We start from the raw sequence: 15,178 nt of genomic DNA on the forward strand, positions 1-15,178 counted from the left end.
GCAGTGGCAGCATCACTTGGGAACTTATTAGAAACATAAATTCCAGGCCTCCGTCCAGCTCACTCACCTCGCTAAGAAGCTCTGGGGATGGGCTGGGGCCTGCATCTGTGCTTTAACAAGCCTGTGGGTCACGAGGATGCCTGCTAAAGTCAAGAACCACTGTGCTAAAATGTGAACGCTATACTAGAACGCAGGTCACAGCGAGAGCAGAGGTTGCCTTCTGTGTTTCCTCGCCTTCTCAGCACCCCGCTTAGCTCCTTCATTAAAAAACAAAAAGCTTAAGTTTTCAGTTTTGTTTCTGTGTCTCTGTGTATGTGTGAGTATATGCTACACGTGGATGAGTGCCCACTGAGGTGCGCTGAAGGTGTCAGGTCATCTAGAACTACAGTCACAGTTGTTAGAGCCTCCTACCGTGGATTCTAGTAACTTCACTTGCTCTTCTGGAAGAACACAAAGTGCCCTTAACTGCAGAGTTACATCTCTAGCCCCATTTACATTTTTTTTTAAAAAATATATCATTTTTTATTAGTGTGTGTATGTGTGTATATATGTGTGTTTGATATATGTTGGGGATGCTTGCTTACCACAGATCACATATGGGGGTCATGGGATGACTCAGGAATCATTTCTTTCCTGTTGCTGTGGGCACAGGGACCAGACTCAAAATGAGCAACATCTCACAGGCCCCTTGGGATAAAGATACTCTTCTAAAGAGTCACCTGTGCCTTCCCTTTGACTATCAGCCTGTAGGTTACAAGAAATTTGGAATTTCCTTCAGAGTCTCATGCTAGAAGAAGGAAAAGCCTGGGAAGCCGGTGCCAACCAGAGGGAGTTTGTCTCCCTGAATGAGGAGCAGAAGGAGGAAGAAAATGAAAAAGAAAATCAGGACCGCGAGGGTTGCGATCACCCACTAATACAAGGGGACGGATCTAATGAGAGTTCACCAAGGCCAGTTGGACTGGGACTGAACGAGGACGTGATCCAACCAGATTCTCTGAATGTGGCCGGATTCTCTGAATGTGGCTGGCTGGAGTCTTTCTGAAAAGCCATTGACAATGACACTGGGACTTGTTTCCTCTGCATATGCTGGATTTTGGGGATCCAGTCTGTTTGGATACTCACCTTCCTGGACCTGGAGGGAGGGGGGAGGAGCTTGAACTACCCACAGGGCAGGAAACCCTGACTGCTCTTAGGGATGGAGAGGGAGGAGGAGAGGGAGTGGGGGGAGTGGGAAGGTGTTGGGAGGGGGGCGGAAATGGAAACTTTTATAATTTAATAAACTTTGAAAAAAAAAAAAAGAGTTACAGCTCGTCAGTTTCTGCCGCAGGAGCCGCCCGAGCTGAGACACAGGAGAAAGGCAGAACTCTCCCTTGAACAGGACTCTTAACTGTGCATACCTCTGGCTCTCTGTTTAAAACTAAATATCATCTTAGGACCACAAAGATGGACTCGGGGATCGCTGGACCTCCTTGTTCCTTTTCCCTATTGGCCGCATTGAGTGCATCTCCCTTTTCTCCTTTTCACTATTATTTTGTCTCTTTAATTGATCTATTGAGGATGGGTAGCCTATGTTGGTTTGTTATCCCGCCAGTGCCCATACCTGATCCTAATGGGTTGGAAACCATCCTCTCTGGGAACTCACAGTGGCCCTCAGGATGGAAGCGAAGCCTAGTGGTGATTGGCAGACTGTGTCATAGGCTGTCTCTCCAACTATCAGAAGAGTGTCTGAAAAGCAGCTCTTTGTCATCTACAATTTTTAACTAGCTTAAAAGCCAGCACCTCTCTGTCTTCCTCCTTTGATTTCAGAGCTGTGATCCAAAGTGAGGCGAAATGACAATGCGCGGTCTGTTGTCATCGCGGTTCCTGGCAGCCCCATGAAGGCATCCTTCACTCCATCATTAAACACCGGCTGATTTTCTAATACTGATGTTGTCCTCACCTGAATATTCATCTTTTCCCACCCTACACTTAGTGGGTGTCTCTACTCCTTTGAGCGTCACTCCTGACATATTGTTTCTGTCTGTACATGTCTTTATTTGAAAGAATCTGTTGTCATTAAGACTTTGCCAGTATAAGCAGGAGATGGAAGTTTTCTCTGACAGTCTGAGACCGATGGGAATTCTGCTAAAGGGTAGAAAGAACATTTGAGCCCTTTGCCTCATTTTGGATGAGATCAGAGGTGTTGGGAGGGGCTAGGGAGGGGATTTGGGAGAAAAGGAAAGGGGTAATAGATTGAAGTCAGGGAGAAAGCAAGAGAGAGGTGGGAGGGAGGGAAGGAGGGAGGGAGGGAGGGAGGGAGGGAGGGAGAGAGAGAGAGAGAGAGAGAGAGAGAGAGAGAGAGAGATTATAGGACCTCTGATCTTGGGATGAACTGTAAAAATTTTCAGGGACCCACTTAAGCTTGACGATCTGATACAGTGCCAGAGAGGAGAGAGAGAGAGAGAGAGAGAGAGAGAGAGAGAGAAGAAGAAGAAGAAGAAGAAGAAGAAGAAGAAGAAGAAGAAGAAGAAGAAGAAGAAGAAAGGACAGAGGGACAGAGGGAGGGAGAGAGGAGAGGGAGGGAAGGAGGGAGAGAAAGAGAGAGAGAGAAAGAGAGAGAGGAAGGAAGAGAGAGAGAGAGAGAGAGAGAGAGAGAGAGAGAGAGAGAGATTGATTATAGGACCTCTGGTCTTGGAATGGACCTTAAAGGAGTTTCTGATGACCTGATGACCTGAGTTCCATCCCTGGGCCTGTGATGGTGTCATCTCTAATCCCAGGCACTCCCATAGCGGGATGCAAGGTAAAGACAGGAGCCCAGAAGCTCTGGGTCAGTTAGGCTATAGTTACAAAGCATTGCAAAATCAAAAGAGAGTCCCTACATCAATAAAGTCAAAGGGAAGAACTGGCTCTGGAATATTGGCTTTTGACCTATGCCCAGTGCCCAGATGCTTGCTCACTCACATGAAATAATAAATTAATTCATAAGTGAATTAATTAGAGTTAATTGAAAAATAATTTTAATGTGTTTTGATTTTAAGAGCCCGGTTGGGGGGGAGAATCTTTAAACTGCTGTCTCTGGCTTTTGAGTGATAGCCAGGTCATTTACCTGAATAAACTTATAAAGGTCACTTGGTGACTTGAAATTACCTTATGGATGTGGAAGGAGGCTCTCAGAACCCAAGGTTCCAGTGGAGAGGGAGGCACAGTGCATGCCCAAGTAATATCTCCACTAATAAAATTTTAATTGGGTTGCTTTTGAACATGGTTTTCTGAAGCCTGTTTGAAATGGCATATTCCTCCTTTTTCCTTTAGTTTTTGGTTGTTCTCTGTTTTCCCATGATGACTCCATCCATAACTTAGCCTTATGGGTTTCTAGTTGGTAAGAACTATAGTAAGAACTTCTTTGAGAGCAGAGAGGTATCATAATCACTTCTGTGCCCCTCGGGCCTAGCAGATAATAGCTATTCAAGAGATGTTTGTGCCGCAGAAATGAATAGATAGGCTATTGAATGCATTCTTGAATTAGTTTCCAAGATATAATGAAGGTAAGCCTATAAGAAGGCTGATGTTTAGGTAAGGATATTCATTACTTGAACAACAAGGAAATATCTAGAAATTGATGGCATGTTGGGGTGGATGCTAATAGTGTGTTCTAGGAGAGTTAGAATGAAGACAGCTTTGAGGGTTAGAGGTGAAAAGTGGAGTTGAGATTTAGAAGAGGAGAGGATTCTTAAAAGGTGGGTGCAGGAAGTGATGGGTTTCTTTAGAGATTGTCCATTGTTCTTGACATTGGGTGTTCACTTTTCCTTCTAAAACAGAAGAGAACCTGAGCAAGTGCTCATGTGATAGAGATAGAGTGTGGTCTTGATGGGAAGCAAGAAAGTAGAGACAAGTGTCCGTATGTTATACATTTATAAACATATACCCTGGCCAAGGGCATCTTCTTGTCAATACCCTTTACACGCATCCATATGAGAGCAATTCATCACACACATAGCCATTGGCTTATCCTTGGTGGTCTATAAGGGGTACTAATGGTTCTTTCTGAGGGAACAGAGGCCACCCTGTATTTTCTGGATATTAAGATAACCTAGAAAATTTCTCTACTTCCTATTTGTCCTTGATAGAGATCATCTCTGTACTGCATAGTGGAAATCACCCAGAAATGATGACAGAAAGTACTGAAGACTGTCTTGAGTCATCAGTGAAGCAGTTTTCAGCTACGGGCATGCCCTACTTCTACTCCATAGCCACCCAGATTATTAGGTCTCATTTAAGGTCCTATCTGGGAAATTCTGGCTTCCAGCCTCAGCTCCAATTTGCAGATCAATTATATCAATAATGAGAGTGATACACATGCCTCCTATTAATGGCAGATGCATATATGGTACAACTGATCAAGGTTTATGTTATGTTACTCTTATTGAGAACTTTCCATGTTGAAGCAGGGCTCATTTCTCAGGATGGAAGAAAGGAATACATTGTCATGGTCCTGCTAGTAGGCTAGTTCTAATGAGTTGAGCATCCATGCTTGGGCCAAGCACAATTTTTACTGAAGTTTGTTTGTATGTCAGTATAGAGAACCCTTCAGATTTCCCCTAAAGAGAAAAATCTGTTTTGAGGGGAGAGGTAGGAAGAGTGGCTAAGATCTAAGTCCTTAGAGCCTTGCATGGACTCGCGATGTTCAGTCACATTACCCACATCCTTGGGGCTGTCACATTACCCACATCCCTGGGGATGTCACTCCTGCCTTTCTGAGTTGTTTCTGCCTTGTTCTCCCAGGTGCTTTGTTCTGCACAAGCTGCCTAATTTGAAGTTTCTGGATGCCCAGAAAGTCACCAGACAAGAACGGGAGGAGGCATTGGTGAGAGGGGCCTTCATGAAGGTGGTGAAGCCCAAGGTGAGCTGCTCTTGTCCACGTTTCCTGTGGGAGTCCTATCTTCCTCCCTTGGTTGCTCTGAGGCACATGGATGATGTCTTCCTGTGTGTTTCGCATGCAGTTGTGATCACACACCAGGGTTCACTTACAGATGTCGAGCTGACCAGTCATGCAGTTGGCTGGATGGAATTTGGGTCTCCCTGTCACTCCATCTGGAGACATTATTTGTTAAACACTGTGGTTATTTAAATAAGAATGACTCCCATAGACTTATGTCTTTGAATACTGGTCTCCAAGTGATAAAACTGTTTGAGAAGGATTAGGAAATGTGGCCTTATTTACAGAATATGTGACTGGGGGGTGTAGGTTTTGAGGTTTCAAAAGCCCACACCATTTCCAGTTACATGGACCAGGAAGTAGGCACTCAGCTGCTGCCCCACTGCCTTGCCTACCTGACTGCAGCCATGTTCCCTGTCATGGTTGTCATGGACTCACCCTCTGAAACTCTAAGCCTGCAATAATTGGTTTCTTCCGTAAGTTCCCTTGGCTGTGGCATCTTTTCAGAGCAACGTGATGGTAACGGAGATGCGCGGAAATGTGGTAAAGCTCTGTCAAGTCTAGTGGTGGCTTTCAGGCCTCCTCAGTGCTTTCTTCTCAGCAGTTCTACAGCTGACAAAGAATATTCTGGGAATTTTGTGTTTATGGGGTGGTTACAATCCCTCTTGTCTTTTGTAGGGGGTTCTTATTTCTTGCCACTAAAATGGGGTAATTTCCTTTCATCAGAGATGAAGGGTGTTCTACTCCCCTGAGGAACCCTTATCGCAGTAGGTAGTGTTTTCTGGCAGTGTGTGTGTGTGTGTGTGTGTGTGTGTGTGTGTGTGTGTGTGTGTTGGGGTGCTGGTTTATTGGGAGAGTTCATTTGGAGTCCTGGATCCAGACACAAGGAAGTTTGAAGGGTGTTCACAGTAGTCTTTCTGAGAGACATTTGGGCCCTTCTGAGAAGTCTGTGCCTAGCAAGTAGATTCCATGACCCTGATGACAACACCTTTCTAGAAATTTCACTACCCTGAAGCACAGTGCAGCTCCTTAGTTACCGCACATGAAATTGTAGCTCTGTTTTAAAAATGCTGGCACAGGAATCCTGAAGGCCTAGTTTGTCCTCAGCCGGTGACTTATAGCCCTCTGTACATGCATTGGAAGTGATTAAGCTGGGAAGCAAAGGCAAACAGCGCCAAAACAGAGCAGAGGAACGAGAGCTCTTCCATCAAGCTGCGCTGTTGGCAGCGGACCTCGGGCCACTTCTTTCCCTGAATCCATGAGGTGCGACTGATTTCCTGTTATGCTGGATGAAATTGCTAACAGTTGTGGAAATATATGATATGGAGGGTATAATTCTGGCAGATAAATGTATTGTTACCTGTTTCAGCATGTGGAGAATTAATTGAGTGATTCATTTCATAGCTATTAAAGTGTTAACAGTTCTCCTTATTGGAGCATTGGCCTGACACAGTGCACATGACTGCCTTTAGTTATTCCAACTTTTGCCATTTTTGTCCAAATGAAAGAATTTATCTCTTGGTTTCTTTTCTTTCTCCCTTCTTTCCTTTCTCTTTTTCTCCTCTTTCCTTAGGATGTCAGAGTCAGCAACATTACCAACCTCCACCAATGCAGCAGAGGAAGTCTTTGCGATTCCTGGGCTCACATCCTGGCCCTCCTGTCTTTCTCACCTCCATGCCTACACTGCACTGAGCAGATCTCTTATTCACCTTTTCCTCATTTGCTTTGGGACTGGAAGCTGTAACACTTCAGATGGAAATCTGAAGAAGTGCTAACTAGCTGGCCATATACTGGGATGCTGTATTCTGTGTGTGCCCAACTCTCTCCCAAGGTTCCATGTCTCAGAACCCTGCATACATAGAAGAAAGGACCGGGGACTTAGAGCAGTGCATGGGGTTGTCTCAAGGGCACTGCCATGAATTCCTGAGCTGGAATTTTACCTTTATGGGGCCTGGCCTCTTCTTACTCTGCTGTTTTAGCCTTGGAGGGAGAAAGAGAGAGAGAGAGAGAGAGAGAGAGAGAGAGAGAGAGAGAGAGAGAGAGAGATACCCCTAGGGGTGTTTTGGCAAACAGAAAAGTTTCCAGGAGAGCTGAGGAAGGAAGACAAGTGGGGATGAACTGGATGAACTGTTTTGCTATGGGGAGAAGATAGGGAGAGCTGGAATCCCTCTTGCCTTTGAGCATGATGGGAAAGGGTCCCTTAAAACCGACCACCAGCTGTCGGAGTCACTAGTGACAACAGAGGTGGTGCTCTTCAGAGTTCCCAATTAGCTTCCAATCAATTATAGAATCAGCACATGTTTGTGTGATTGACTCTAATGCCCTGACTAACTGTATTACACTTAAAAATGCCCATTAATTATTTCAGGGGAGACACAAAAATACCCTTGCCAAAGCAACATGGGGATCTTGCCTTCTCTTTCCCAGCTAGAAAGGACCTCAGAAATCCCTCTGGGAGAGTGGCAGAAGCTTAAGGGCCTGAAGAGGCCTGCGGTTGTGGGGGTTCTGGTTAAGTGTGCTATGTGATGATCTTCCAAGATTCAAAGAAGATCCCACACTATTACTGGTTTTCATATTGCACATGTCTGATGAATGGCAGGCAATTCGCTTTTGTCTGTTATTTTCTGAGACACGCAGCGGTATTTTTCCTGCAGATAGAAGAAAGCCAAATGAGTTCTTTGCTGAATTAATAAACTGGCATTCAGAAGGCTGCTTCTTGCCTGCTTGCCATGTGTACAGACACATGCTTGTTCCTGTGCAGGTATATATGGCCTTCCTATATCTGTATACATACATATGTATGTTCTGGGAGGCATGTGTACACCTGCAGTCGGCTCCTCAGTGGAAAGCAGTTGCCTTCCCCACTGCGGGAGCTGTGCCGTGCACGCTTGTTGAAGACCCTATTTTTCCTAACAGAATCGGAATCTCAAGTTGCCTTCTGTCCTTTCTGGGGCAGCAGGGGCCTGTTGTGCTTATTCAGCACAAGGTTCTGATGGATGATCAAGGAGGTCATGATTTGGGGAGCTGTTTTCATTTTATTCCTGACATAAAGTATTTGGGAGAATGGAAAACACCTCTCCAATCACAGCCCTTGCCTTCGAGGTAGGGCACAGGCAGTCTGGGTGTTCTCAGCTGACACAAACACAAAGCCAGCCAGGAACCAGCTGGCTGCCTGTGTCACCAAGGTCTGACTTGGTGCCTGGCAAGCCTGGACACTTGAAGCCAAGTTCTTCCCAGCTCTTGCTCCTGATGGCACAGTGTCTCTGTGACTGCACTTTGCCTTTTGCTGATTCAAATCTGTCTTTCCTCTGTGCTTGAATTGGTCTATGGAAAGAAAGATGCTGCCATTTATGAGAAATAATAATAGTTATATTATACAGTGGGCTTTTTCAGACACATAGGCACACTGTGTGTGTGTGTGTGTGTGTGTGTGTGTGTGTGTGTGTGTGTGAACATTTAATGGACCTGTGACAGCTAGGATTTACTCATTTCCCAGAATTTTAAAGAAAATATCTATCTTTGTCAAATATTGGCCATCGAATCGCGCCATTGTCAACAGAGCGAGCACCGAAGTAGCCACTGAGAAGCTCAGGGCCCCCAGTGAAAAGCATCTGGAATGACCAGACCGTGACCCCCATTGCTGCACTGGGAAATGAAGATCAAAGGAACACAGAAGCCTGTCCAGGAGGGCACGTATGGCGACACACCAGCCCTGCACATCAGAGAAGCAGCTCAACATCCCGACAGTCACAATTGCTTAATTATGTCCTAGCTTTGTAATTATTCATCCCTGTTCTGGCAAAGAGCACAGTTGTCATTTCTTTGACATAATTATTTAAAGCCGAGCCCTCTTGTTTACATGCATATACACCAAGTTGAACGCCGCCTATTTAATCTTCAGAACTGTGGAGGAACCACGGGGTGCGTAGACACAGGGCACACTGGACCGTGCATCATGGAAAGCATTTAGGTCCATATGATTTTACTTGTTTTTCTGGTCATTTCCTTACAGCAAAAGTGTGGTTAACATACGTGTTTGAATCTTTATGTGAACCGGTTTTCTACATTCCTTTTGTAGCATGGCTGGTTCCCAGCGTGTGTGATGTGTGTCTGGTTTATGAGTAAACTTTTGCCTACCTTGTGACTCCTGTGTCTTCAGATATTCAGAGAGGTGAGGAGGGAGGAGAGGAAAGGAAGAAAAAGAGGGAGAAAGGGAGGGCAAGACAAGATAATTTGCAAAGGAATAAACTTTAGTGCACCTACTGAAATATGTTCAATCTTATCCTAAACTACACATTGACTGCTGCTTGTGACCGAGAATCACCTGGTCCTATAACCACTCTATCTTGACATTTGTGGTCAGGTAAAAATTCTCCTATGTAAAGCCAGTTTGTTTTTCTTCTTGTCTTTAGGAGTTTCTATGGGAAAGACAGTGTGCGGTAAAGACAGGAAGTGGGATTAAGAGAATCCAGGTTTTGTTGGTGAGGAAGCCTCCAATTTCCAGGTTACTAGCTCCCTGAAGCTGTGAACTGGACCTGTGTTCTTCCATCTTGCAGCACAGAGACTTGGCCTATAGCAGGGACTCAGCTAGCGCTTACAAAGTCAGGAACCATAGGCAGCAAAGCCTTTCGAGAGCGTAATTCTGCGGCCCAAGTGTGACCATCTAAAGATGCAGAAAAGACTCTTGCCTTAGGTGGTGAGTTTCCAGATCTACCCAGAGCTGATGTGAAGACCTGTGGCTGCCATGGTGTCTGTCCCCCAGCTGCCCCATTGAGCAGCACTTCTAGGGGAAGCATGGGTGTGGTCTGTAACTCTATAGTCCATTCTTGACTATGTTCCCCAACTTTCCCGCCTGTCAGAACACACCTCCTTGTAGCAGGGCTTTGGAAACTAAGCAGTATCTTTTCTCAGAAGTATGTGGGGGCCTGTACAAAGCTACAGGAAGCTGAATGGAGATCTTCCCCTGCTGAGATTGCTGCCATGGTGGTTATCTGTGCTTTAATGGAACCCTGCCGAGTGGCTTGCTTTGGTCATAAAATATGGTTATTTTGATGCCTAACCTAGTGTTTTCATATACTCTATGTTATTCTAAAATAATGTACATATGTCTTTGATCTCTTCAGTTACCCTCTTTTAACCCAAGTACAAATATATAAAAAGGTTATCAAAGGGCTGGGAGATGGCTCAGCAGGTAAGGAGCACTGTGGGTTTGATTCTCAATACCCACAGGCTATTGGATGCCTGCACTGGACTGTATTGGCACTAGATACACTATGGTACAAATACATACACGTGGGCAAAATATCCATACACATAAAAAAAGGCCACCTCAAGATTTATAAAAAGGTTAACATCTAAACTATATTTTATATAAACCTAGATCTTACCATGAACAAATTTTATAAACCACATATACAATTCATGTAATTAACTAGATATTTAGTCAATACATATTCAAAGTTCTCTTCAGTACCAAATATCCAAAAAAAGAGCTATAAATGTCATTTGATTTTCTGGATGGTTCTAACTAACTACCTGTGTTTGTGTTCTGTGTTTTGTGTCTGTTTCTGCACAGATGTTTCTCGTCTTGAAACACACTCAAATTTTATTTTTAGTTACTTTTAAAGAGAAGGAAAAATTTTTAATTAATTTATTTTTTGAAAATGCTTAGGCAATATGTTTAGAAACAGTGTTGGATGCCAAACATTTGTGGTTTGTTTATTTTTCATTATTGTCCCTGACTCTACTGTTTGTCACATTCATTTGAAGGGGAAGTCACTGATGGATCCACAGATCTCTATTTCTTCACATTATAACATCTCCTGTCTTGAGGAAATGCCTTCAGAACACTGTTCTTTGGGAGCAGTTTTCGTAGCCTTGCATGGGGGGCAGTAAGGAGCTGAAAGCACAGATGGGTGGTAACAGGAACACCACCTTCAGATGGAGAACTGAACCTCACAGTGGGGATGTCAGAGGCTGCATGCTTCTGTGACAAAAGCAAAGTAAGAAAACAAGTGTTTGTTTTGGCTCACAGTTTGAGGAGGGTCTAGTCTATCATGCCAGGAAAGGCATGAGGCTCAGAGCTTGAGGCATCCACAGTGAGGAAGAAGAGAGAAATGATTATTGGGACTTAGCTAGCATTTTTCTTTTTTTGAACACCAGAACTGGATATAATGCTCCTGCTCATATTTATGGTGACTCCTTCCACCCCAGTTCACATAATCTACAAAGTCCCGCACAGTCATGCTGAGATTCTTGCTTCTTTGGAGATTCTAGAACCTGTGAAGAAGTTGGCAATCATCATTAGCCATCAAGGATACAAACTATAGGTTCTTCTAGAATCCTCTGAGCATTTTATATAGAAGCTGCTTTTCATGGACACCAAGGCTCGGGAAACAGTATCATGTTTGCAACAGAGCCAATAGTTTCCCAATATTATCGTAGTCTGATTCACTTGCCCTGCTGTTTGTTTTGTGAAGTGACCGTTTTCTTCAAAGATATTTGAATAGCTATAGGACAAGAGAATCACAGAAGAGGAACTCTTGAAACACGACTGATGGGATACAGACTGTTAGGAACTGCGCTCAGTCTGGAATCCAGTATTTGGGAGAAGTGTGCCAGAGTATATTTTGTCTAAAATCAATGGTGCCCTTCTCTCTGTCTTTGCTATGGAAACTCCTGTAATGGGGAAATACCTTTCTCTTATCTACTAGCCTTGATTTTGGTCATTTAATGATTTGGCCAATGATATGTGAGTGAAAGTGACAACCTATCAATTCTGGGTCAAGACCTGAAACACCATGTGTTTCTACTCACTGCCTTTGTAAGTTTCCCATCAACTCTGAGAATAACATGAGAGGCACACTGAGCAAACCTGGACCCAACCCATAGACTGAAACCAAAACCTTTGTAGTCTACCCTAGACCTTTGCATAAGGAAGGAATGATTATTGTAAGCCACCAAGACTGAGCCCAGAATGGTTGAAAACCTGACTGATACATGGATACCTTTCCATCCACATGTTTCTCCCTCTGAAGCTTCCCTCTGATGCTGAAAAAACTTTGGTGAGTACAGTCTGTACCACTAATTCCAACAGACTTCCTGATGCTACTTAGGATAGCAAGGCCTGTCTAAGAGCTGCCTGACTACATAGTAGTACTTTACTAAGCACCTAGAAAGTTTCCTGGCGTTAGTTCAAACAGCACCTACCATGCACCCAGTGTTCACTGCCTACTGGTTTTATTAACTACTTAGTTAGTACATGTCTCATTTCCCCGCTTTGTAACATGATGGGGGTCTTGCTTGTTTGTTGGGGTTTTCTGTCCTGCCCAGTCCCCCAGCCATTTAAGTTCCAAAGAAAATCACACAGAGATCTCTATAAGTTATAAAGCTGATTGGCCCATTTGGTCAGGCTTCTTATTAGCTCTTGTAGCTTATATTAACCCATTATTCTGATCTATGTTTGCCATATGGTTCAGTACCTTTTTCAGTGGGGCAGATCACATCCTGCTTCTTCGGCGATTTGCGCAGGAGTGGGAGAAATCAACTTCCTCCTTCCCAGAATTCTGTTGTTCTCATTGCATCATTTCTATTTCCTGTCTGGTTTTCCCACCTATCCTTCCTGCTTGGCCAATGAGCATTTATTTAAAACATGATTAACAGAATACAGACAATTATCCCACACCACCCCTTGTCTCATATCTGTGATTGAGAAAACTGATAATTGGAAATGATGCACATCACAATTCCTGGAGCAGAGAGATGATGAGGGTGTCCTTGGATCTGTCCATGCCCTGTAGCTCATTCATGATTCCTGGAGCAGAGAGATGATGAGGGTATCCTTGGATCTATCAATGCCCCATAGCTCATGATTTTTATTCTTGTATGCCTTATTTTAGGACAGTCAACTTCAAACCTTGGGATCTTCCCATTATATATCATAAATTTTATTAACCAGGTCTGGAGAAGTATGGAGGCTAGACCAAAAGATCAGGGAAACCAATAGGAAGAAGGCTGCAAGAGTTTCTGCATGGTTCCCATACTGATACTATGAATCCATTCCCTGAGCCCTTTAGTGACATGCATGGACTGAGGAAGCAGGCAACGGAAGGCTCCATATGTTAGGTTACTTTGTGATTTCCTCTGAGGGTGAGGATGACCCACCTTAGCTAGGGTTAGAGCGGCAGGAATGGTTGAACCATGTGCTCTTTGGGTTCTTGGGTATTGGAGAGAGAAGTCAGTAGAGCTTTATGTGGAGCAAGGAGTGTCATGTGGTCTGAGGTAACCTGGCACTGAAAACACCCAGCCTGGTGTTGGTGCTTAGGTAGCCACTGGGGTCAAAGTGGTGGAACTGAGAGTCTTTTGTCCCAAGGATTGTGGGAAATTTCTGTGGCGGCAGTGGTGGTAGTGGTGGTGTGTGTATTGGTAGGGAAGGGGTGATAAGGTACTCAAAGGCAAAAGCGAGAAGAAGGCCAAAGGTATCAGAGATTTCATAGTGGACTGTCCTGGATACGAGTCCTGACATTCTCAAATGTCCTTTGGCATGTTCTTACTCAAAAGATTCTTTCTCCTGTGGGATTTGTGATTTTTGTATCTAAGGTGACTTTAAGCTTATGATCTTAGCTGGGCTGTGAAAGGGTCCCATTAGTGCAGTTGCTGGTAATGAGGATGGATCTTTAAGTATCACCTATGTCAGTAATCTGCACAGTTCTAGTTTGATGGCTCTTCACACCACTGAGATCTATTTATTTTTAAATTATGTGCATGCATGTTTGCCTGATAGTTTGTGTGTATGTCCTGTGCGTGCCTGCTGCTGGTGGAGGACAGGAGATGGCCTCTGATCCCCTTGACCTGGAGTTATAGATGGTTTCAAGTCATCCTGTAGGTGCTAGGAATCCAACCCAGGTCCTTCATGAGTGCAGCCAGTATACTTAACCACAATCATCTCTCTAGTCCCTTGACCCATTAGAAAAGAGGGTTTTTGAAGCCTTGTTCTTACAGGTTAGGGTTCTGACTATTTTTAAAAATTAAACATAAAAGAGAAGAGAAGGAATGGGAAAGCAAATAAAGATGCTTTCCTCCCAAATGCTTAGTTAATCAAGCCACATGGCTGCACTGGAGCTTACACCACCCTCACCAAACTAAACTAACCATACCCCATGTTGCATGTGCAACTTTGGACCTTCGTGTATGGGTCTTCTCTCCAAGCCCAGTTGTCTGATGTACTTGAGTGAACCATTATATTTAATGTATTTCCTTCCACCCTGACTGACATTGTTCTTACTATTCCAGGCCATGGTGAGAAAGAGGGTTGGGAATGTGGGGGCAGCTTATCTTTAACAGAGGAAAAAGTCAGTGAGTGCTGGAAGCAAGATCATATTAAGTCATGACCATGATGGCACTGGTGCCCCTCTGTCAGGGCTGTACCTACAGGAGATCCTTCTGGACTCTGTGTCTTCGTGGAGCTCTGCTGTGCTCGGGAAGTCTCCCCGGGTCTGTGGACACAGCATATCGTAGGACAGATAGCCAAGCTTATTCTGTGACAGATAAATCTACAGATGGGTAGGCCAATGCTCAGCCACAGAGATGCCAGGCCCCAAGGGCAAATCATCACATCATTCTGAAGCTAGTAGTTGGACCCTGGCATTTGCACATTAACATTACACGTTGACATGGCAGATGAAGGACAATAGGAAGGTGGCACAAACCCATCTGGGTGTTCTGTTTATTTCCAAATCACCTTTTATTAGCAGCAGATGAGCACAGTTTAAGCAGAAGGTAGAGAACAACACTCACAAAACGTGAGGGTTGGAAGAGGGCTGTACTACTCAGTTATTAATCCTGAACAAGTTGGTGAGTAAGATAAAACAGCGAGATGATCTTGGGCAATCCAACCCAAACAAAATACACATCTTCATAAAGTTGAAGACAAGACGTTGAGGGTGGTTCAGCAACAGAGGGATTGCCTAGCATGTGTAAGGCCCTGAGCTCCATTTCCAGATCCCTGACACCTCCCCCCAGAAACATGTAATGGGGGTAAAAAGAAAGAGAGAGAGAGAGAGGAAGAGAGAGAGAGAGAGAGAAGCAGCTTTGGACAGGAGTCGAGATGTAGCTTAGTTACAGAGTTCTCATGTAGCATGTGTGAATCCCTGGGTTCAATCCCCAACACTCCCAGAAACTCAGTTCATAATAAGAAAAGCTACCCCATCTTGCTAGATGTGTTTAAAAGGCAGTTTTCAGGGTACTGTTTGTGTGTGTGTGTGT

General features: G+C 44.3%; 1 protein-coding gene across 1 annotated transcript in view; it reads left to right on the top strand.

Moving 5' to 3' along the window:
• Positions 1-15,178, top strand: part of Lrmda (leucine rich melanocyte differentiation associated) — a 1,035,900-nt gene that overhangs the window by 615,225 nt on the left and 405,497 nt on the right. The window contains 1 exon segment of the mRNA XM_085698380.2: positions 4,762-4,879. Within this exon segment, the coding sequence (XP_085554506.2) occupies positions 4,762-4,879 (118 nt within the window).

This window comes from Myodes glareolus, chromosome 12 (assembly GCF_982192425.1).
Source record: "Myodes glareolus chromosome 12, mMyoGla1.1, whole genome shotgun sequence".
Taxonomy (NCBI): domain Eukaryota; kingdom Metazoa; phylum Chordata; class Mammalia; order Rodentia; family Cricetidae; genus Myodes; species Myodes glareolus.